Raw genomic sequence first — 22,561 nt, forward strand, 5'->3', positions numbered from 1 at the left:
GTCCTAGCACAAGCACAGCAAACAATAAATGGAATGCCCTGTGCAACAGAAGTGGCTACACAATACTATTTCAGGATAAAGTGGACCACAATTCCTAACGTACACTTGCGACAATTATACAAAAATCTTCCACACATCTCCCTGTAGCTTACACAAACAATTAATGTGGTACTGTATGCGACATGTACTCAAGTGTAATATGCTTATGCAATAGGCATTTCCTAGAAGACAAACAGTTTATCTCCCTTCTATTCAATCTTTGTTCAGACATCGTTCTTAAAGAGTTCCTTAAGTATACCGAATAAATGAATGAATATAAGTACTTATCTGTGCATCATACACATTAATAGATATATTGGCACTACAAATAGGAAAGAAAGGTAATTATCAAACCTATGCAGACCAACAATAAGTCTGAAGCTCTATTCTGGATTGCTTGCAGTCTAGCCAATACTTTTGCAAGTAGACCCTGATAGGAGGCATTGGCGTAATGCAGCTTTAAAAGAATCGATGCACTTTTCCTGACACTTTTAGATGTGCACACTGTTCCTCTAGCCTCTTATCAAATCATTTTGATTGTACTTACTGGCATAAGCTTATGACAGTTATATTACTGCACCATCAGTGAAGACAGAATACACAGTTGAAATTACTTGTCTGAATGGTAGCAATCAGTAGCTTATTTGATGAGCAATAATTTTTTTTCCCTCTTTAAAGCTTTATTTATTTTTGAAAAACCAAACAATACAGAGACATCGGCTGTGTGTTCAACAGATAACCAGTGAAGAGGTACACTACGACACTTTCTTCCCATAGACAACAAATACCACATAATTAAGGCATCGGACAGTAGATCCCCATCAGCCAATCCATCATTCCACCCGCCCGAACTCAAACAGGAAAATCTCGGACCAAGGACCCACCCCTTGATGTCAACAGCCACCCCTATCCTCGACCCACACCCCCGCAATGGTCAATGCCCGTGCAAACAACATCCAAGACCCACAGTAAGGAGGACCACAGCGCTACACCCACCTCACGACCCCCCCGCAAGCGTAACTCTGGCGCTGTATAGTCTACCCCACTCTCGTGGGCACTATCCCGGAACTAGAGTGTGGTGGGGAAGAGCTAGGCAGGTTTGCGATATATATGTTTTATAAGGGCCCCAGATGTCCTTGGGTCGCGCCACTGAGGGGAGGAGACTGGAGTAGATCTCGCTATTCGTGCTGCAGGAAGCCATGGCCGTGAGCCACGTATTGGCCGTGGGGGCCGTTCTACCCCCCCCCCCCCCCCCAGCGTTTGGCAATTTCCCGCTTGGCGAGTAGCAGGCCCAGAGAGGCAAGTCTTCGAACATTCTTACCGTGTAGCCCAACAATGCGACCTCAGGCGTGGGAACCAGCGTAAGCCCCAACATATCTTCCAGGATCTTGTGTACCTGCGTCCAGAATAATGGCAGCCTTGGACATGTCCAGGACATGTGTGCAAAATCAGCATGTGGTGCAGAGCATTTCCAGCATGTGTGTGGCCGCGAGGAATCAATGGCATGGAGTCTATCGGGGGTCATATAGCAGCGGCGAAGAAATTTGTAATGGAGGAGTTTATGACGACTATTAAGTGATATCGTGTTAGTGACCTTGCAGCAAGCGGTCCATTGTTCGTCCGTAATAGGCCTGCCCAAGTCTGTCTCCCACGCCGCCCGCAACCGGTCATCCGCACATGGAACCAAAGCTGCACATGACTTGTACAGTTTAGAGACAATATGGGCCCCTGTATCTGTGTCAATGAGGATAGTGAGGGGTTCAAAGGACGCCGGCTCGAGGGGGAATCCCTCAATTTCCGACCTCGCCGCACAATAAAGCCGGCGAAGGACAAACTTGTCCATGAACGTAGCCTCACTGAATCGCGCCTCCTCTGACAACGAGAATATGTGTCCTCCAGGGTATAAGTCCCCAATCTTGGTGAGGTTAAACTTTATTAATGTACGCTGCACAAGTGTCTCGCCCGTGCCTGGCAACAACCCGGGGTTAGGAATTGGGAGAGAAGAGGAATAAAGGAGAGGATGGGCTAAATAGCGAGAAAGTCTATTCCAGGCCCAGCTGGTGGTGGATACCGTTTGAATATCCACTGGGCTCCGGGGGACCCCCTTGGGCAACACCGCCGACAAGCGACCCGGGAGAACGAAGTCCACCTCCGGTCGAAGAAACGGGATCCGTGCGTCAGGATGGTACCAGGCGTAGGCGTGTGCACACTGAGCGACCAGGTAGTATAAATACAGATCCGGTACTCCGAAGCCGCCCCTATCGTGCGGGAGCGTAAGAGTCTTCCAACGGATCCGGGGGTGCTTACCACCCCAGACCAGTCTAATCAAGTGGGACCGTAGGGTGGAGAAAAAGGCCCGGGTGAGAGGAACAGGGATGTTATTAAAAAGATACAAAAATTTGGGGAGTACGATCATTTTTATAATGGCAATTCTGGCTGACATGGAGAGAGGGAGCCGCAGCCGGACCACCTGCGTCTCCAGCCTTGCAATCGCACGGCCATAATTGAGGCGGACAATTTCGTCCGCGCTCAGATGTATCTGTATGCCCAAATAACGTACTGAGTCGGAACACCACTCCAACGGGAACTCACACTGCCAGGGGGAGGTGCCGCTAGTCAACGGGAAGATTATAGACTTGTGCCAGTTGATGCCCAGCCCCGAGTGGGCACCGAAGCGAAGGATCTCCCGTATCAGGGGAGCAAGGTTGACCTGCGGTTCTCTGACATACAGTATAGTGTCGTCCGCATAGAAGGAGGCTAACAAGGGACCCGTCCGAAACTGGAGACCCCTGTGGAGATGTCGCTCCTGGAAATGCCGGATTAAGGGGTCCATGGCCAAAATGAACATCAGCGGCGAAAGCGGACAGCCCTGTCGCGTACCGCGCGTTAGAGAGAATGGGCGGGACAGCGTACCATTGATACGCAGACGGGCTGTGGGACGACTATATAGGAGCCGCGTGGTGGCGAGGAAGTTTGCCGGCATGCCCATGCATTGCATGACGGAAAGAAAGAAAGGCCATTCTAAGGAGTCGAAGGCTTTTTCGGTATCGAGGAGGATCGCCGCAGCAGGCGTGGCCGGATTAATTCTGTGCAGAACCGTGAATAGCGTCCGCAGATTCAAGGATGATGAGCAATAATTCACTAATAAACAGCGACAAAACTGATGCACTTGTTTTAGATCATATAGTTGTTCCCTTGATTTGGACCTCCACCTCATGGCCATCGAGCTGGGTTTTCTTCCTACGTCTTAAATCTCTGCTTAGAATTTCAGTATCATTTGACAGCAACCTTTTTGTAGTGAAGCGGAATAAAGTAACCTCCACCTTGAGTTCTAAGTAGAATTATTCCTCTTATACCTTTGAACTGTTGCCTATTTGAAGTCCAAGAACTCACTAGAATATAAATCTTAACTAATTTAATTCACCCTTTCTTTGGCTAACTGCTTATCCTTTTAAGGCCTATAGCTGATTCAAAAAGCTACAACTAGCCTTATCCTTCTCATTGGCCATCCAGGTTGCTCTCCTATCTCTTCCTGCATTATCTCAACTCTCTTCAACAGCTTCCGGTGACCAAGTGAACTTTACTGAAAGCTCCCTAAAACTGCCACAGTGCAGACTGAAATAAAGACTCAGCCTATCTTCAGGAGCATTTTCTTCCATACCAGCGCTTGTTAATAATAATTCATATTTGTAAAGCGCGAACATATAACCCCCTTAAGGGTCTCAAGGCACTGGGGGTTGTCGGGCATATTAAGTGAGCTACTGCCTTGTCACATGATACTGAGGCGAGCTGCCACCGGAGATCGAATGGTGAGCCCCACACTCCGGAGTCAGACACTTTGGCCAGTGCCACAACTCTCCCCCTTCGATCTAGCACTGCCTATCTTCCGCAACGCACCAAAAGTGTTCACACCTGCACTGGCTGACACTTTTTCAACCATCCTGCTGTTAAACACTGGAATTTATTTTCATCCTGGCGAATTTTGAGTTTCCAGTTAGTTGGCCTTCCACAACCATCAAAAGACACCAGTAACTTTCACGATATCATAATGGTTGTAGGGTAAAATAACGAGGGAAAGAAATCAGTGGATCCTAGAGCAGCGGGGAAAATTATTTACTTGCAACACCAGTTTCCAGGATTGGGACTTTTCATTATTAAAGTCTTAAACACAAAGCTTATCTGTCTATACAATGCATTACTTGAAACTCAGAGGAAAAAACATTGCCTATGTGAAGGCAATATTTCATTTAAACTTTATAGCCTTTAATAAATTAAAATAAATCCAGCAAACTGGGAGGGAACTCTTGCAGTACCAATCATGGCTGCACAGATATCTGCCATTTTATCAATACATTGAAGACCTTATGCACACCTGGGCAGTCGGCCTGGACCAACTCAGTCTCTTGGACAGCATCTGAGCAACTGCCATCCACAACCTCTTCCACAGAAATGTTTTGGAAATTCTTCTCCAGCACAAGGTTCAGGCCGGGTGCACTGTCATTTTCCAGTTCTCCATCAGCCTCACTCTGAAGGTCAAAGTCATCGTCTTAAAAAGAAAACAAATATCAGGGAAAAAACCTAATGCCACTTAATGGGAATGAATGATGTATTATACAGATATCAGGAGAGAAACCCAGGGGGCAAAAGGCAACATTTTGCTGTTTAATTATTTACTTAATCAAGAGTTCAGTAGGCTCATCTGAATGTCATACGTTACAGTTTTAAATTCAAAATACCCTTTAAAATGAAGTAAACAGGATGTGGTCCGCGTTAGTTGGAACAGGACTTATTGTGTGCTATCCCACAAACACAAAAGCTTCAGAGAGAGAACGACAGTGGCAGGCTGGTGGACCCTAAGCTAAACAAATGCAGGGATTTATTTCTTAGAATCCCCCGAATTTGTTGAACTGGATTTCAAATGATGGTAAAAACACAGCAAAACAGAGTACATGTTTTGTCAATTATTTCAATTAAAATGTGCCTCTCATTTGTATTCACCTGAAAAAAACGTATTTCCTACAGAGGGAGCAACATCACATTAGTCAGATGAACAAGTTACTTACCTTCGGTAACTATGTATCTGTAAGAAACATTAGTTAGTTAGATTCCTCACAGAATATCCCCAGGCGTCAGGCTGGATCAGGAAAGATTTTTCGTCAGCAATACCCCTTGCGCGTCGCTAGGAGTCGTCTGCGGCTCCACATCCGTCATCGGCGTTGTGCGCCGGAGTACTTAGACGCCGCCCTTGCGCGCTGACGTCAGTTCTTGTACATAGCTTTCCGCGCCAGGAACGCAGAGCCATGCAAGAGACCGACATTGGTGCCAAAAAATCTAGGGCCCTGAAAAGGATAGCCTTAACCCTAGATGTCGGTTCGCAGAACGGGGAGGATGGGTAGGTCGGTGAGGAATCTAACTAACTAATGTTTCTTACAGATACATCGTTACCGAAGGTAAGTAACTGAAAGAAACACGTTAGTTAGATTCCTCACTTAGAATAGATACCCCAGCAATACCAACCCGGTAGGTGGGTCTGCGAACCAAGATCACACCAGAAAGTCCTGGAGAACAGAACGGCCAAAGAAGCCGTCTCTCTGGACTTGGGTGTCCAGGCAATAATGTTTGGCAAACGTGTGCAGCGAGGCCCACGTTGCTGCCTGACAGATGTCCTGCAAGGGGACCCCTCGGCCCAGGACAGTAGTCGCCGCTGTGGCACGGGTGGAATGGGCTCTCAGCCCTACAGGAGGGTCCTTTTTAGCCAAGGAGTAACAAGCCTTTATACACAAGACGACCCACCGCGAGATGGTCCGCTTGTGTACTGCCCTCTCCTTCTTAGCACCCGCATATCCAAAAAAAGGTTGGTCGTCCACCCGGAACTGCTTGGTGCGGTCCAAATAAAAGGACAGCGCCCGTTTTGGGTCCAGACGGTGGAGCCTTTCTTCCTCTTTCAAAGGATGCCGAGGCGGAAAGAAGGTGGGCAAAGTGACAGTGTGCCCGATGTGAAAGGAAGTCACCACTTTCGGAAGAAAGGAAGGACGAGTCCGGAGAACAACCTTGTCCGGATGAATAGAAAGAAAGGGAGGCTTAGAAGATAGAGCCTGGAGCTCACTCACCCGTCTAGCCGAGGTGATGGCTACCAGGAAAGCAGTCTTAAGAGTCAGAAGACGAATGGGACAATTGTGAAGAGGCTCAAAGGGAGCGCACATCGGAAAAGTCAAGACTAGATTCAAGTCCCACTGAGGCATTACGAAGGGGACAGGGGGAAACATGTGAGTAATGCCCTTGAAGAAACGAGAAACAACAGGGGATTTGAAAAGAGAAGGCTGATCAGGAAGCCGTAAGAAAGCAGAGATAACAGAGATAACCTTTTAGGGTGCCCCGAGCAGAGCCCTGCTGGGCCATACAAAGAAGAAAGGAGAACCTCAGCAAGAGGGGAGGAAAGGGGATCCACAGCCTTTGCTGTGCACCATGCCACAAATGTGTTCCACCGGCAGGCGTATACCGATTTCGTGGAGGGACGCCTGGCTGCCAGAATGACATCACAGACTTCAAGAGCCAAGTCAAATGGCATCAACTATCGCCGCTCAATCTCCACGTATGGATGTGGAGACTGGACAGGTTCGGGTGGATGACTGTCCCCTGCTGCTGCGATAGAAGGTCCTCCTGAAGAGGCAGTCGTATCGGGGGATCGATTGACATACTGAGTAGTTCGGGATACCAGTACCTTCGTGCCCAATCCGGAGCCACCAAGATGAGTTGGGCCCGGTCGCGCCTGATCTTCTTCAGCACTCTGGGCATAAGTGGTGTAGGCGGAAAGGCGTACAACAGACCGCAACTCCACTCGCAACGAAAGGCGTCCCCGAGCCAGTGCCGCCTTGGAAATTCCAACGCGCAGAACTGCTGACATTGCGCGTTCTCTTCGGTGGCGAATAGATCTAACCAAGGCTCTCCCCACTGCCGAAAGAGGCCTTGCGCCACGTCCGAGTGTAGACGCCATTCGTGATCCATCATGCACTGGCGGCTGAGTTCGTGAGCTCTGGCGTTCAGAGAGCCCGCCAGATGTTGAACCACCAGAGAGATGCCCTGATGTTCCAGCCACGTCCAGAGGCGCAGAGCCTCCTGACAAAGGGTCCACGACCCCACCCCACCCTGTTTGTTGCAATACCACATGGCGGTGGTGTTGTCCGTGAACACCTGCACCACACTTCCCCGGATAACGGGAAGGAATGCCTTCAGTGCAAGTCGGATCGCTCTCAGCTCCAAAAAGGTTGATATGGAGCTGAGACTCCGCCGGAGACCAGAGGCCTCTGATCTCCGCCTCCCCCAAATGGCCCCCCCATCCCAGGAGGGACGCATCCGTCACTACTACGTGCTCCGGTTGGGGAAGGGAGAGGGATCTGCCGCTGACCCAATCGCGGTTCGTAAGCCACCACTGCAACTGCTTCGCAGTGCCCTCCGAGATCAAGACATGGTCGGACAGGTTGCCCCGATGCTGGGCCCACTGAAACTTCAGGTCCCACTGCAGAGCCCGCATTCGCCATCTGGCGTAATGCACTAATAGGATGCAGGAGGCCATCAGACCCAGAAGCCGCAGCACCAACCTGACCGAAACCCGGGATAGAGGCTGAAAAATGGGAATCAGAGCCTGAATATCCCGGACCCACTGGCCCGGAACTGCACCGAGTCCAGAACCACTCCGATGAAGAGGAGCTTCTGGGAGGGACTCAGATGCGACTTCGGCACATTGACGGAGAACCCCAGCAAATGCAGGAGGTTGGCCGTAGTCTGGAGGTGGGAACCCGCCCTCAACAGCCAGTCGTCGAGAAAGGGGGAAGACTGGAACCCCTAATCTGCGCAGATGAGCTGCGACCACCGCCATCACTTTCGTGAACACCCGAGGGGCACTGGTGAGGCCGAAGGGGAGCACGGTGAACTGAAAATGCTCCTGACCCACCGTGAATCGCAGGTTACGCCGGTGGGTCGGCAGGACGGGGATGTGGAAATAAGCGTCCTGCAAGTCCAACGCTACCATCCAGTCTCCAGGGTCTAGGGCAGTCAGAACCTGTGCTAAGGTGAGCATCTTGAACCTCTCCTGCCGGAGGAAGGCGTTGACGCTCCTTAGGTCCAAGATAGGTCGTAGGCCCCCTTTGCCCTTCTTGGGAACCAGAAAGTAGTGGGAATAGCAACCACAACCTACTTCTGGACCAGTAACGCGCTCGACGGCCCCTTTGCCCAAGAGGGCCGCAACTTCCTCCCACAGAAGATTCCAGTGATCCCCCGACATACGGTGGTACTGCGGTGGCATGGCTGCAGGGGTCGTCTCGAAGAGGAGGGAGTAGCTCCTTCGGACGATTTGCAGCACCCACCTGTCTGACGTGATGGAACGCCAGTGGAGCAGGTGATGGCGAACTCTGCCGCCCACTGGCGTGGAATGGGCCTGAAATCTCGGACTAGGAGGGCTTTGAGGCGGATGCTGCCGGGGTGGACGTGGACTGACCGGCACATTGTCCCCCGGTACCGCCTCGGCGGAATCCACGTCCGCGACCGCATGCAGGTTGAGCCTGCGTCCGGTGGCTAGGCGGACGTGAGGGGGCGCCCCTTCCTTGGCCACGAATGGGCGAAAGGCGGAAGTTGGCGGTCGCGGGGCCGAGAGGCCCAAGGACTTGGCCGTAGCCCGTGAGTCCTTGAAGCGCGCCAGCGCACTATCCGCGTTCTCGCCAAAAAGGCGAGTGTCATCAAAGGGCATATCCATGAGGGTACTCTGGACATCCCCCGAGAAAGACGTGGACCGCAGCCAGGCGTGGCGACGGAGCGCCACTGTGGTTGACATCGCCCTACCCAGCGAGTCCGTAGTGTCTAGTCCACATCGTATAGCATGTCGTGCTGCATCTCGCCTGTTGGCTATAGCCTTGGCGAGCCGTGTCCGGGCCCCCTCCGGACACAGATGCAGCACGTCCTCCACCGTATCCCACAGAGAGTGGGAATAACGGTCCAAGAGGCAAGCGGTATTCAAGGACCGCAGGCCCAAACTAAGGGAAGAGAACAGCTTCTTTCCGAACTGTTCCAGCCTCTTGGATTCCCGATCCGGAGGAGCGGACGGGAAGGAGGATTGGGAAGTAGAGGCCTGGATAACCAGACTCTAGGGCGTGGGGTGTTGGGACAGAAAACTGGGGTCGCCCAGAGAAGGGCGGTGGCGCCGGGCCACGTTCCGATCCACAGGAGGTACTGAGGAGGGCTTGGACCAGGTGCCCTGCAGAATGTCCACTAGTGCCTCATTGAACTGCAGCAGAGGCTCCGAGGAGCTTGCTAACGGTTGAAGCACTTCAGTGAGGAGGTTAGTCCTCACGGCCACAACAGGCAGATCCAGCCAAAGGGCGTCGGCCGCCTTGCGCAGCACCACTGAAAAAGCTGCACCTTCCTCCGAGGCCACAGTCGGAGGAGAGATGAAACCAGTGTCCGGGGAGGTGTCCAGACCACTGGCATCCCCCAGTTCGTCTGCCCAGTCCTGTGATAAATGGGCCTGCCTGCCCATAGCGTCCTCAAACCCCTCCCAGTCGCCCCCGTCATCCGATTCCTGATAAACAGGGGGAATAACCGGAGCCGGGCGGTAGATGAAATGTCATCCATCGGCGTCGGATGCGGCGTCGGACGGCGCCGCGCCGGGCCCGGACCGGGGCTGAACCGGGGAACGGCGTCTTCCGGAGACGGCGCTGGAGGTGGAACCGGTGTCGGCGGAGGAGGCGTCGTGAGGTCGGACGACCGGCGGGTGCGGGGACGGACGCGGCTCCTGCAGCGACGGAGCCGCGGGGGTGGGACCACCCTGACCCTCGCGCGACCGGTGAGGGGAGTCCGAAAAGCGGTGTCGCCTCTTGGACTTCTTTGAGTGCTTCGACTTACCCGAAGACTTCGAACCCCACGAGCGGTGATGGTGGCTGTGGCTCCGCGACCGGTCCTTCGACCTTATCCTGGACCGGGACCTTGAACGGCGCGGAGCCGAGTGTCGAAGCTCGAGAAGCTTACTGGACCGCTCCCGCCTAGCCTTCGAGGTCAAGGCCTGACAGTAGAGGCACGATTCTGCATCGTGGTCAGGCCACAGACAGTAAAGGCACCGGCGATGGTGATCCGTCACCGACATCAGTCGACAAGTAGACCAAAAAGAGTCAGAAAGGTTTAGTCAAAAAATGACTAAGGGATAAGCTCTTCCCGTATCGGCGCTGTCTGGCGCGGAAAAAAGAAGAACTGACAAAAGCGCGCGAGGGCGGTGTCTAAGTACTCCGACAACGTACTCCGACAACGTCATTCCGGCACACGACGCCGACGACGGACGCGGAGCCGCAGACGACGCCTAGCAACGCGCAAGTGGTATTGCTGACTAACGTGTTTCTTTCAGATATTTCTATTAATATAAAGATACAGGGCTGATGAGAAAGGCCTAAAAGGTTCAACTGGTGCATCCTTCAAACCAACTACAATGATGACCAAGAAGATAAAACAGATTTGCAGGCCCTTTTTGCTATTTGGAAGTATTTTATGTTTTTGGAAGTACTCCCATATCAGAATTCTCATAGGTTACCATTTACTAAAGAAACAAACTAAGAGCAACTGTTCAAATTTCCACTCCCATATAGAAGCACAACTTAGATGACCAAGAGTGTAAGAATTGCATTACTTTTCCACCAGATCTACCCTGACCACCACCCTAGGCATGTTGTTTAGCAGATAAAAAGAGAGTAACACAGATTTCTTTAGACCAACGAACCCGACAAAAGGAAGGGCTGTGTAACTTAACAAAAGTTATGTTAACTTCAGAAGTTCAAGGGGAAAAGTGACCCATTTAAAACCACAATTAAAATGAATCTGTGTGAGGACAGTTCAATCCAGAGCTTCAAAGAGCTTGTTTGGAAGATTATATACAAATTACGAGACTGAAGTTCTCTTAGCCCTACATGATGAGAAAATAATTTAGAGGCTACAGTTCTTGTGGCCAGGTCTTAAGAAAGCATGCAGTTTAAGAAATTGACCCACCTTGCATCACTGACTCTTCCAAGATAGCAGAGGCAGTAGTGGCAGCAAAAAGAGAAGTGGAGTTACGGCTGTCTTCTGTTAGGATACTGAAGGAAGTGGTGTTGGCAAATGATGGGGCATCTGTGCAGTCGAGAGCAGAGAGGTCGTCTGTGCCGTCCAGAGAAGCTCTATCTGTCTCGCTCTCGGTCTCCTCCATGTCATACAGGCCCCCACCAACTGAATCTAAGGAGAAAAAGGCACAGATCAGCTTTGGCCACATAGGTTAATATTAAATGGGGTTAGCGGAGCTTATGATAACTTCTTGCAGCAGCTGAATACCTAAACTATTCAGATTATGTTGCCTCTATTCCTGTACGATATTCTTCTGAGCAGTTCAACATCATTGCTTCTATATTAAAGAAAGTAATTCAAGGGAAACCAGTTTAATTATTTGTAGACTCGATTTAGTTGTAAGGTTCTTGTACCCTTTTATCTGTACAAACGAAATGAGTAGGTGACACCACAGCCTTAAACTTGTTAGTAAAATAAAGAATAGTTTGTCGGCAAAACGCTGTAAATAGCCTTGCTTTCTTTACAGCCAAAAACACCAACACACATAAATTTCATCCACGTTAGCACAAAAGAAATAGGTGCCAGTGTTGCTCCATCACAAAATACAAACATATATTTGTAATAGAGGCTTGTGGTACATCTTTGCACTTGTGGATAGGTGTCACAGGCCAAATACACAGCTGCATCATGAATCCTAGTGTATATGTTTCGGCCCCATACAGCAACAAACATTAAATACATGTTAAAAACTGCAACCAAAGTTTGCACTTGATGCTTTGAAAGCTTTTGAACACTTTGTACTCATTTTGTCGGGACAAAAAATCTGATTATTCTGTAGCAACCAATCCTAGCCTACAGGACAGCTCACATGAAGCCCTAACAGCTGGACAGCTCTTCCAATTCGGACGTGTGGGTTGAAGCCTACCCGAAGGTTACATGGGTCGAATTTCATTTACTTTCTTTTAAAAAAAAGAAGCCAATTATTAAGAAAAAGAATGACTTGGTAATAAGGGAGAAAAGAAAACTCTTTAACATGCCTTCTTTTAAAAGAAAAGAGAAAGGTAAGTAGGGTTGCATAGGCAGAGAGATGGAAAACTTATAGGGCTGGAAAAGTGACACTGCTTGAAGCGACAATTCAGTGGTTACAACTAATAATGAATATTACCTGGAGAAGAACTAGGATTACTAACTAAGTCTTTTTTCCATCTCCATCACAGAATGTTCATTAACAGTGAATGGAGTAGCAAGCCTTTTCCTTAGATATGAATTGGAAAAATATTAGGATGGTAAGTCAATCAAAGTAATTAAAGAATGGAGTTCTATAAGGAGCTTGATCCACTTTGGGTACCCACTTTGGAAGGCAAGTGAATATAAATGGAGACAATCATGCATTTTAAAGGTATGGAAAACCCGGCAGGTAGCAGCCTTGTTAACGTCCGATATTGAAATATTTCTCAGAAGAACTGTGGTTTGTCGCTTTTCAACTTGGTTCAATGGGTTTCGGGACTATTCCAACTTGACTTGGACTGTCCGTATGTGGCTAGAATTAGGACAATAAGACATTATGTGACAAAGAACAGTTTAATTTTTATGCCAAATTTTGTTCTATCAAGAGAGAAATATAAAACTCTTAATTCAGCCCATACAATACTCTCAGTTGGAAAACGAGCATGTAAAAAACATAACTGAGTATAGATACTGTTTGACTGATATAGTAATCCCACACTACATTTTACAAAAAGGCTGGATGTGTTCTATCGACAAGCCTATTCTTATGGGCAGCGTTACATAGTCAAAGATAATACAATGTCTAAACCTCAACAATGCTAACTGCCAAAGACATGACCACTAGGAAAGCTGCATTCCAAGAAAGGAGATGCAGGGAGATTTATATAATGGCTCAAACAGAGGACTCAGGAGTTTTCAAATAATTCTATAAAGGGCTCACGAGGGAGAAAGCTTCCTGACTGGAGAGAACACGTTCTCAAGAGATGCTTCATTATAACTAAGGTGCCCCGTTTTCCGTTTTTACAGATAAATACAGACAGGAAACAATGTGTTTTCGGTCTGCATTTATTTTTAAAAGTGGATAATAACAGAAAATTGTGCTTCTTTGAAGTGACTCTCCGTGCTGTCTTTCATGAATTGTAGCCCAGCAGCTGAGCAGACAGACATCATGGGAAATTAAACAAGCATTTGCAATGCAATAGGTCTCGCATTTCCAAAAGTTTGAGCGATTGGCATTGTAAATTGCAATTCCGTCCTTTTCAGCCTCCCATCTCTCTAGGGGTGATAAAATGAGCCCTGAAGAGTCGGTAAAAGTAACACCCGATGTTGAAGGGCTACAAAACCAAGCACGACGTAGTAATCATTTTAATACGATGTAGCAACCTTGAAATTAAGAAATACTTTTCATTCGTCCGATTTTGTTTAAATATTTGATAGTGTCACATTTCATGCTCCATGACAAATGCAAAGTTCAGGATTAATTTGCCGTTTCTTTTTCCAGTAGAGATTACCCTGTGACCGCTTTTCTAGTCTTTTGTTTTAGGACTGCCGCCTTCATTGTAGCGTTAATATAGCGCATCACACCCGCGAGTGGGGACATACAGCGCTTTTGCCAATGTCGTCATATTTCTTACTGTTTGGAAATATGCAAATGCCATTGCCTGATAGACTGAAGCAAAAAATGCAGAAGTGTAATGCACAAGTGTAATGCACAAGGCAAAACATCAAACAAGACAAGCCCGGCGGAGCGTGGCGCGTGCGCTTGGCGGGGGCAGGGGAGCGCATTCCAGGCAGGGGAGCGGACCCTTTGAAGTACGATGCCAAAAGCGGATTGCATGGCGGCACGATGCGCGTGATTGTGCGTGTGCTCGCCATGCAATCCGCTTTTGGGAGCACTTACGCGATAGCCAGCGAGACCTAAAAAAAAACACAACTAGTTTTCAATGAAGAACATCTCAATGTTCTGGAACACAAATCTTTGCAATCATTCAGGTAATTGTTTCACAGGTAATATAGCACTCGTATTTAACAGGGAATTATGTTATGTGGCACGTGGGGTTGTCTCATACGTCAGTGACTGTATGTGTCTCCCTCCCACATTTTCTGTGTGTCTCCGCCTCGGTGTGCATACCGTGTCTCCCAGTCGCCAGTGTCTCTGTCTCAGGTGTTAGTAGCTATGAAAGTCTTTCACTGGAGCGTTGCCTCCCGTCTCGCTGTTTGTGTCTCCCCTCCCAAGATGCATTTCACGGTCTCCCTGTTGCCGGTTCTCTGTCTCAGGGTGAGAGCTAGGCTGTGGCATTCATCTAATTGAATATGTCTCCCTGTCGCAGAATGCATGCATACATACGTTTCACTTCTTTATCACATACATTATCATTAAAACCAGATCTGTGTTCTTAGCAATGCTTATTTGCAACGGCATGAGCTCTAACACACAATTAACCCTATATCTTGCCAAATCTAAAATAGCGAGCTCTTCCTGAAATCGACCCGGACACCCAGATGTTTTAGTTTAGCCAGCCTATGATGTCAGACGGGACGCCCTGAACTCGATTCTGGCATGCAACTATGAAAGGATAAAACATTGAGCACATTGTGTGGATTCAATCTTTGCCAACAATCGATATCAAAATAAACCATGAAGTGATGCGAACCATTGCAAAATTGTACTACATGAATCTTCACAATGTTTGAATTACAGCTGGTCTCCGCCTGCGCCGTGAGACGCGCTGTGTCTGATTTGCAATCTTCATAAAACGGGTCAGTTACACTTGAATTGAACGAATGGCCCAGACTGAATGAGTTTAAAATCCGATTCATACCTTTACTATTAAAAGTATTGCATTAGTGACCTCAGATTCAATTAAAAGTCATGCAGTTGTCTTATCTCGTGGCTTTGCTTATGACATCATTTATGAAGGAAAATCAATCGCTCAACAAACGGGCTGGTGTTAAACTACATTGTTTTCCTGTCGGTGTGCTCAGCTTTCGTGTTTGAACGACTCATATAGGTGCGAGAAAAACGCGTGGGCCATTCCACGCAACTTTCAAAGGGTGAAAAGCTGCGTTTTCACCACGCACAATCAATGAAACAAAAATATGTACCCTACTTTCCAAACAAAAAATAGCGCATACAGTAACCGCATGCGAATTTCAATTGCTCATGTTTTTAGCTAAAAAGTATTACACGTCTCAAATATCATCCTGCATCCTCGGCATATGAAATGTGGATATATAACTATGTGTACGTCATTTCCGCATGTAGTGTACTACTAGCCCAGTCTCTACGTCTCATTTTTCTACACGTAATTTAAGGAATGTACAGCCGCAAACATTCCTTGCCGGGTTGTAAAATAAATCACACGCCCCAAAAAAATAGTGTTCCCTAGTGCCTCGTCCATGGGGCTGCCCCCTGGGGAGCAGTGAACGATCCCTGCCAAAGGGCCCAGCAACAATCCGAGCAGCACGATCATCTTTACTTGCTCTTTGTGAAGGAGATACAGTGATGTGGCAGTCTTCGCTTTGCTGCGCGTGTTCTTTGTGTCTGACTGCCTGACAAGGCAGCGGTGTAAGCACATGCGGCTGAAACTGCCTCCTTCAAAGGACAAGCCCGGCGAAGCGTGGCACGCGCGCGCTTGGGGGCGGGGGAGCAGACCCTTTGAAGTGCTCCCAAAAGGCGGATTGCATGGCGGCACGATGCGCGTGTTTGTGCGCGTGCTAGCCATGCAATCCGCTTTTTGGGAGCACTTTTCAAACCCGCTCTCTATAGTCTCGCTTTGCGATCGCTTACGCGATAGCAAGGTCGAGACCTAAAAACGATATGAAATTACTTTAAGTAATGGCATATGTCAACATACATTTGTGGTATAATGCTAATATTTAGTGGATGTATTGTTACGTAATATTTGGCAGCTTAAATAGCTAAATCACAACAGACATCAAAGTATGAGTGCGTGTATCAGTTAAATAATTATGGAAGGAATATGCTACTTACCAGTATGCATCTGTTCTTGGCATGTAGAGCTGCAGATCTATACACTGTGCATAGATCGCCATCTGGTGTTGGGCCCGGATGTTTGCAGTTTGTTTTTCCTCTTGGAAAGTCTTTGGAAGTCACAAGGTCGGTGACTCCTCCTTTGGTTCGTATTGCGGATGGGCTTCGGCTCCATCCTCAGATTGTTTTTCGCCAGCAGGGAAAGATGGAGCGTAGTAATAACAATAAAGAAACCCATGTGTGTTGTATCTAAATAAGATAGACTGGAACGGATACAGGTAGCCGGGGAGGCGGGTGGGCGTGTATAGATCTGCAGCTCTACATGCCAAGAACAGATGCATACTGGTAAGTAGCATATTCCGTTCGAGGCATATGAGCTGCAGATTATACACTGTGCATAGACTATATAGCAGTACCCAACCCTAGCGGCGACCACCGGCATCCGTTGCAGTTGTTTGGAACAGTGTTTTTAGTACAGCCTGGCCCACACTAGCTTGTTGCTTGGTTTGCACATCTACACAGTAATGTTTTGTGAAAGTGTGCGGTGTTGCCCATGTCGATGCTTTGCAGATGTCATCTAGTGGTATGTTTCCTAGAAAAGCCATAGAAGCCCCTATCTTCCTTGTAGAGTGGGCTTTAGGGGGAACAGATAGCGTTCGTTTTGCCTTGTGGTAGCAAATCTGTATGCATTTTACAATCCACCTAGCTATCCCCGATTTAGAAATAGGGTTGCCTTTATGTGGCGGAGAGAAAGAGACAAATAGCTGTTTGGTTTTTCTGAAAGGTTGTGTTCTTTGGATGTAGTAAAGTAAGGCCCTTTTAACATCCAGTGTGTGTAAAGCCCTTTCCGCAACGGTTTGAGGTTGTGAGAAAAAGACTGGTAATTCTACCGACTGGTTTAGATGAAATGGAGAAATTACTTTGGGTAGAAATTTTGGGTTGGTGCGGAGTACAACCTTGTTCTGATGCATTTGGAGAAAAGGTTCCTGTATAGTGAGTGTTTGTATTTCACTAACCCTTCTAAGGGAAGTGATGGCCACTAGGAAAGCTATTTTCCATGTGAGAAATTGCAGCTCACATTTATGTAATGGTTCGAAAGGGGGTCCCATTAGCCTTGTGAGAACTATATTCAAGTTCCAGACAGGTGAGGGTGGTACTCTGGGTGGAATTACTCTTTTGAGGCCTTCCATAAAGGCCTTGACGACAGGCACCCTGAAAAGTGATAGGTGCTGCCTGTTCTGTAAGTAAGCAGCAATTGCTGCGAGGTGTAACCGAATGGATGTATATGCTAGGTTACACCTTTGTAGATGGAGCAAGTAACATATGATGTGCTGTATGGACACATTTAGAGGGTTGAATGTGTTGTTGTGGCAGTAAACAACAAATCTTTTCCACTTTGCAGCATAGCATGCCCTAGTAGTAGGGCGTCTAGCTTCCCTGATAATATTCATGAAATCAGGGGGAAGGTTAAGGTATCTGAATTCTAGGACCTCAGGAACCAGATCGCAAGGTTGAGCTGCGCTGGGTCCGGGTGCCTGATCTCTCCATGGTTCTGGGTTAGGAGGCATGGTGAGAGGTGCAACTTTTGGTGAGGTACTACCGAGAGTTCCAGCAGTGTGGTGTACCACTGTTGTCTGGCCCATGTTGGAGCTACTAGGATCAGCGTTAGGGAATGCTGTTGTAGCTTTCGCACCACTAATGGAATCAGTGGGAGAGGTGGAAAAGCGTATGCAAATTTGTTTGACCAGTTCATCCATATCGCATTGCCTTCGGACAATGGGTGTGGATATCTGGCGGCGAAGCTTGGGCATTTTTTGTTTTCGTGGGTGGCGAATAGGTCTATGTGTGGATGCCCCCACTTCTGAAAGAACGGGTGAAGAACCTGTGGGTGAAGTTCCCACTCGTGGATCTGCTGTGTCTGCCTGCTCAGCAGATCTGCCACGGTGTTTTGGACTCCTGGGACGTGTTGGGCTAGGAGAAAAATCTTTTGTGGAATTGCCCATCTCCATATGCTCTGTGCTAACTGAGAGAGCTGTGGAGAGTGTGTGCCCCCCTGTTTTTGAATGTAGTACATGGCAGTCATGTTGTCTGTGCGAATGAGGACTGACTTGCCTGAAATCTGCACCTGGAAGGATTTTAGGGCGAGGAAGATCACCAGTAACTCCAGATGGTTGATGTGGAGTAACTTCTGTTGCGGCGTCTTCGTACCCTGTGCTGTTAGATGTAACATATGAGCTCCCCAGCCGGAGAGCGATGCATCTGCTGTTAGGATTATTTGTGGGACCGGGTCCAGGAATGGTCGACCTCTGGAAAGGTTTGTGGTGTTCCACCACTGCAGAGAGCCATGGGTGCGACCGTCTACCAACACCAGATCTGTCAGTTGTCCCTGGGCCTGGTTCCACTGGCGCGCTAAGCACTCTTGGAGTGGACGCATTTGGAGTCTTGCATGCGGCACTATAAAGATGCAAGAGGCCATCATCCCTATGAGCTGCATAAACACTCTTGCTGGGAGAGAGTGTTGACATAGGAATTTTTGACGCAGCACTTGTATCTTTGCAATCCTGGCAGGATTGGGAAATGCTATGGCTTTTGCGGTGTCTATGGTGGCACCGAAATACTGTTTTGTGTGTGATGGTACCAGGTGGGATTTTTGATGGTTCACCGTGAAACCTAGCTGGTGAAGTAGTTGGACCATAGCGGCGGTATGTTGAACAAATTGTTGGTAGGACGTGGCTTTTATGAGCCAATCGTCCAGATAAGGGAAGACATGAATGTGCTATCTTCTGAGGTGTGCAGCCACTACTGCCAGGCACTTGGTGAAAACCCTTGGTGCTGTTGTTACCCCGAACGGGAGCACCTTGAACTGGTAGTGTTGTCCATCTACCGCAAACCTTAGGTACTTTCTGTGAGACTGGTGTACTGGGATGTGAAAGTACGCGTCTTTTAATCCCAGAGTGGTGAGAAAATCGTTCTGGGAGAGAAGTGGAAGAACCTGTTGGAGGGTTACCATGTGAAAATGGTCTGAGTGAATGTAGGTGTTTAGAGGTCTGAGATCTAAGATGGGTCGTAGGGTCTCGTCTGTCTTTGGAATTAGAAAGTACAGGGAGTAGACCCCTAAATTTTGTTGATTTATGGGGACCTGCTCTATTGCTCCTTTTTGCAGGAGGGAGATCACCTCTTGTGTTAGTAGCGCAGTATGTTCTTGCGACATAGGGCGGTGCCTGGGTGGAATGTTGGGGGTGTCGATGTTAATTCTAGGCAATACCCTGACTGAATAATTTGTGTCACCCATCTGTCTGAGGGGATTGTCTCCCAGACGTGAAGGAAATGTTGTAGTCTGCCTCCGACCGGAATGGAATGGTCTGGAGGGAGCGGGGGAAAGTCATTGGGCAGGAGGTGTGGCAGAGTAGGCGGTATTTGTTTTGCCTCTGCCCTTATTATTATTGCCTCTGTATCCGCCTCTTTGATAACCCTTCGTGAAGGTAGATTGAGGAGGGGATTTATAGGACATGGACGCATTGTCCGAGGAGTAGCCTCTGCCCGTGCCCCAAAAGGAAGGACGGCGGAAGGAGCGCCTGGGAGTCTGTGTCTGTAGGGCTCCCATAGATTTCGCCGTGTCTGTATCTTTCTTCATTTTTTCGAGGGCTTCGTCTACCTTAGGGCCAAAGAGATGATCTTGGTCGAAAGGGTGATTTAATATGGAGGCTTGTACCTCTGGTTTAAACCCTGAAACCCTGAGCCAGGCATGGAACGGAGAAGGACACTGGTGTTTATGGCCCTGGAGGCTGTATCTAGGGCACATCGTATCGAGGTATTGGTTATTGTTTTTCCCTCTTGAATAAGTTCATTAGCCCTAGTCTTGTACTTTTCAGGGAGATGGTGCATGATGGTCTCTAGCTCATCATAATGCGCCCTGTCATAACGGGCCAACAATGCTTGCGTATTGGTAATACGCCAGATATTGGCCGCTTGGGACGCAGTGCGCTTCCCTGACGCATCTAGGAGCTTGGATTCTTTGTCAGGTGGGGGCGCCGCGCCTGACGCCTGAGAATTTGAGCGCTTCCTAGCTGTAGATACCACTAGGGAGTCTAATGGTGCAGGGCCTTTAATGTAAGAAGGGTCTGTGGGGGCGGCTTTGTATTTTTTCTCTATCCGAGGGTTTAGGACCCTGGCCCTGACTGGGTCTTTAAAAACCTCAGGGGCATGTTTAATTACACCCTTTAACATAGGTAGAAGGCAGTGGACCTATGTGTATCGTCAAAGGTGTCTAGGAGAAAATCCTCCTCCACTGGGTCTGTGTGTAACTTCACCCCGTGGTAGTGTGCCGCCCGTTGTAACAAATGGTGAAAACCCAAGGAATCTTCAGGAGGGGATGGCCTAGATGGATAAAGGTCATCCTGTGGGACATCTGGGATGTCCGGATTGTTATAATCATCCCATGGGTCTGGAGATCCAGTAGGGGTGGGATCTTGTGGCCCATCTGCTGGATCGTAGTAAGTGTCCCCCAAATCGTCTGGGACAGGAGACAAGGTGGGGGAACGATGAGGTGGAGGGGGTGGAGGTGGAGGGGGTAGAGGTGGAGAGGGTGGAGGAGGTAAAGGAGGTGGGGAAGGCACCCTGAAAGGAGAGGTAGCAATGTCCTTTCTTTTTGGAGGTGGAGCCGGCTTGTCCAAGTGTCTCTTTTTTGAAGACAATGTCAAGTGTCCGGTCTTTAGATCCTTGGTTAGGGTTTTCTGCAAAGGATCCGATGTGAAGAGCTCCTGTGACACAGGTTGTTCGGTCGGCGCCGAAGGTTTCGAGGCCGACGGCTTCTTAGGTTTGTCGAAGCCGTGCTTCCTGGGAACCTCCGGTTTTTTGGTCGGTGCCGAAGGGGGTCTCGGCACGGGAGTGTCGGTGCCGAGGTTCTTGTGATGTTTGGTCGGCGTCGGAGCAGGTTTCGGCACCGAAGACTTCGGTGCCGGGTTCGGTGTAGGCCGATTTTTTCTTCGGTGCCAAAGGTTGTTTGTCGGCACCGGTGGCCGGCTGGCTCGAGCCCGAGCTGCCGGAAGGCTTAGAAGGCTTCTTTACCGGGCCCGAAGGTGGGGTGTGAGAAGCGGTGTCCTTGGTCTTGCCTAGGCCCGGAGGCGAAGATGTGACCGAAGCCTTTTTTGGGATCGGCGTGGGCGTGTGAGGGGGAATTGTACTCACGACCCGCTGCGCCAGGGTGATGTCCTCCACATCTGAGTCGTCCGCCTCGGAAGCGCTAACGAGGTCGTCGTCCTCTTCTTCGATGTTCTGCTATCCCGGAGCTTCGACATCGTCCCCGAAGATGTCGACTGGAGCGGAGGTCGAGGAGTGCGCCATGTTGCGTCTAGCCCGTCGATCTCGAATGGTCTTTTTTGAGCGAAAAGACTTGCAGGCGAGACAGTCTCGGGCCTCGTGTTCTGGGGAGAGGCAGAGGTTGCATACCTCATGGAGATCGGTGTGGGGAAACTTGGACCCACATTGAGGGCACTTCTTGAAGGGAGTTCTTTCCATCAGCCGAGACCGGAGCCGGAATAGGCCCGAAGGCCGCCGTCGACCACCGGAATCGAAGAAGTGCCGAAGAGAAGATGAAAAAGATGATTTATGTCGTTGAAGAAGCTCAATGAGCGAGGATTTGTGCGTCGATCGGTGAACTGGGAAGTTCGGAACCGGAGCGCGAAGTTTTACATCCGAGCCCGATGGCGGAAAAAAACAATCTGAGGATGGAGCCGAAGCCCATGCGCAATACGAACCAAAGGAGGAGTCACCAAACTCGTGACTTCCAAAGACTTTCCAAGAGGAAAAACAAACTGCAAACATCCGGGCCCAACACCAGATGGCGATCTATTGCACAGTGTATAATCTGCAGCTCATATGTCTCGAACAGGAGATTTTGACCTCATATCAGGCTGGCTTCAGATCAAACATGTCAACCGTGGACCAGATTTTCAGACTCCAACTTCTTTTCTGGAAAACGGTGAGAGTAGAGGGTGGCAGCCTCTACTTAATTTTTGTTGATCTGAAGTCAGCTTTTGATCTCGTACCTAGAGAACGACTCTGGGAAGTGCTCAGAGATCTGGGAATTCCATCTTATCTCCTTAATGTCATTGTAAGGCTCCATCAAGACAACTTTGCACAAGAGAGATGTGGAAAATACGGGGAGCTTACCTCGCGCTTCCCAGTTAGGAAAGGAGTTCGCCAGGGCTGTGTCCTGGCCCCCACTTTATTCTGCCTCTTAGTCAACGTGCTCATTGACCATCACAATAGAATTAAAGACAATGATGCCCCAAAGTTGGCCTCAGGGAGGGTGCCGGCGCTGATGTTCACGGACGACACCCTCCTACTTGCTAAAACACCAATGGATATTCAGCGTATTCTTGATGGGTTCGCTAATTTCTGCAAGCTCCGGGGATTGGAGATCAATATTTTAAAAACAAAGTATAT

At 48.8% G+C, this 22,561-nt stretch overlaps 1 protein-coding gene across 1 annotated transcript in view; it reads right to left on the bottom strand.

The window, feature by feature from the left end:
• The window catches only part of BAZ2A (bromodomain adjacent to zinc finger domain 2A), a 1,031,051-nt gene that overhangs the window by 701,241 nt on the left and 307,249 nt on the right, over window positions 1-22,561 (bottom strand). Inside the window, exons 6-7 of the mRNA XM_085600883.1 lie at window positions 11,062-11,283; window positions 4,412-4,585 (exon numbers count right to left, since the gene is read on the bottom strand). Of these exons, the coding sequence (XP_085457009.1) occupies window positions 4,412-4,585; window positions 11,062-11,283 (396 nt within the window). The remainder of the gene's footprint in view (window positions 1-4,411; window positions 4,586-11,061; window positions 11,284-22,561) is intronic.

The sequence above is a fragment of the Triturus cristatus genome, chromosome 4_2 (assembly GCF_964204655.1).
Source record: "Triturus cristatus chromosome 4_2, aTriCri1.1, whole genome shotgun sequence".
NCBI lineage: Eukaryota > Metazoa > Chordata > Amphibia > Caudata > Salamandridae > Triturus > Triturus cristatus.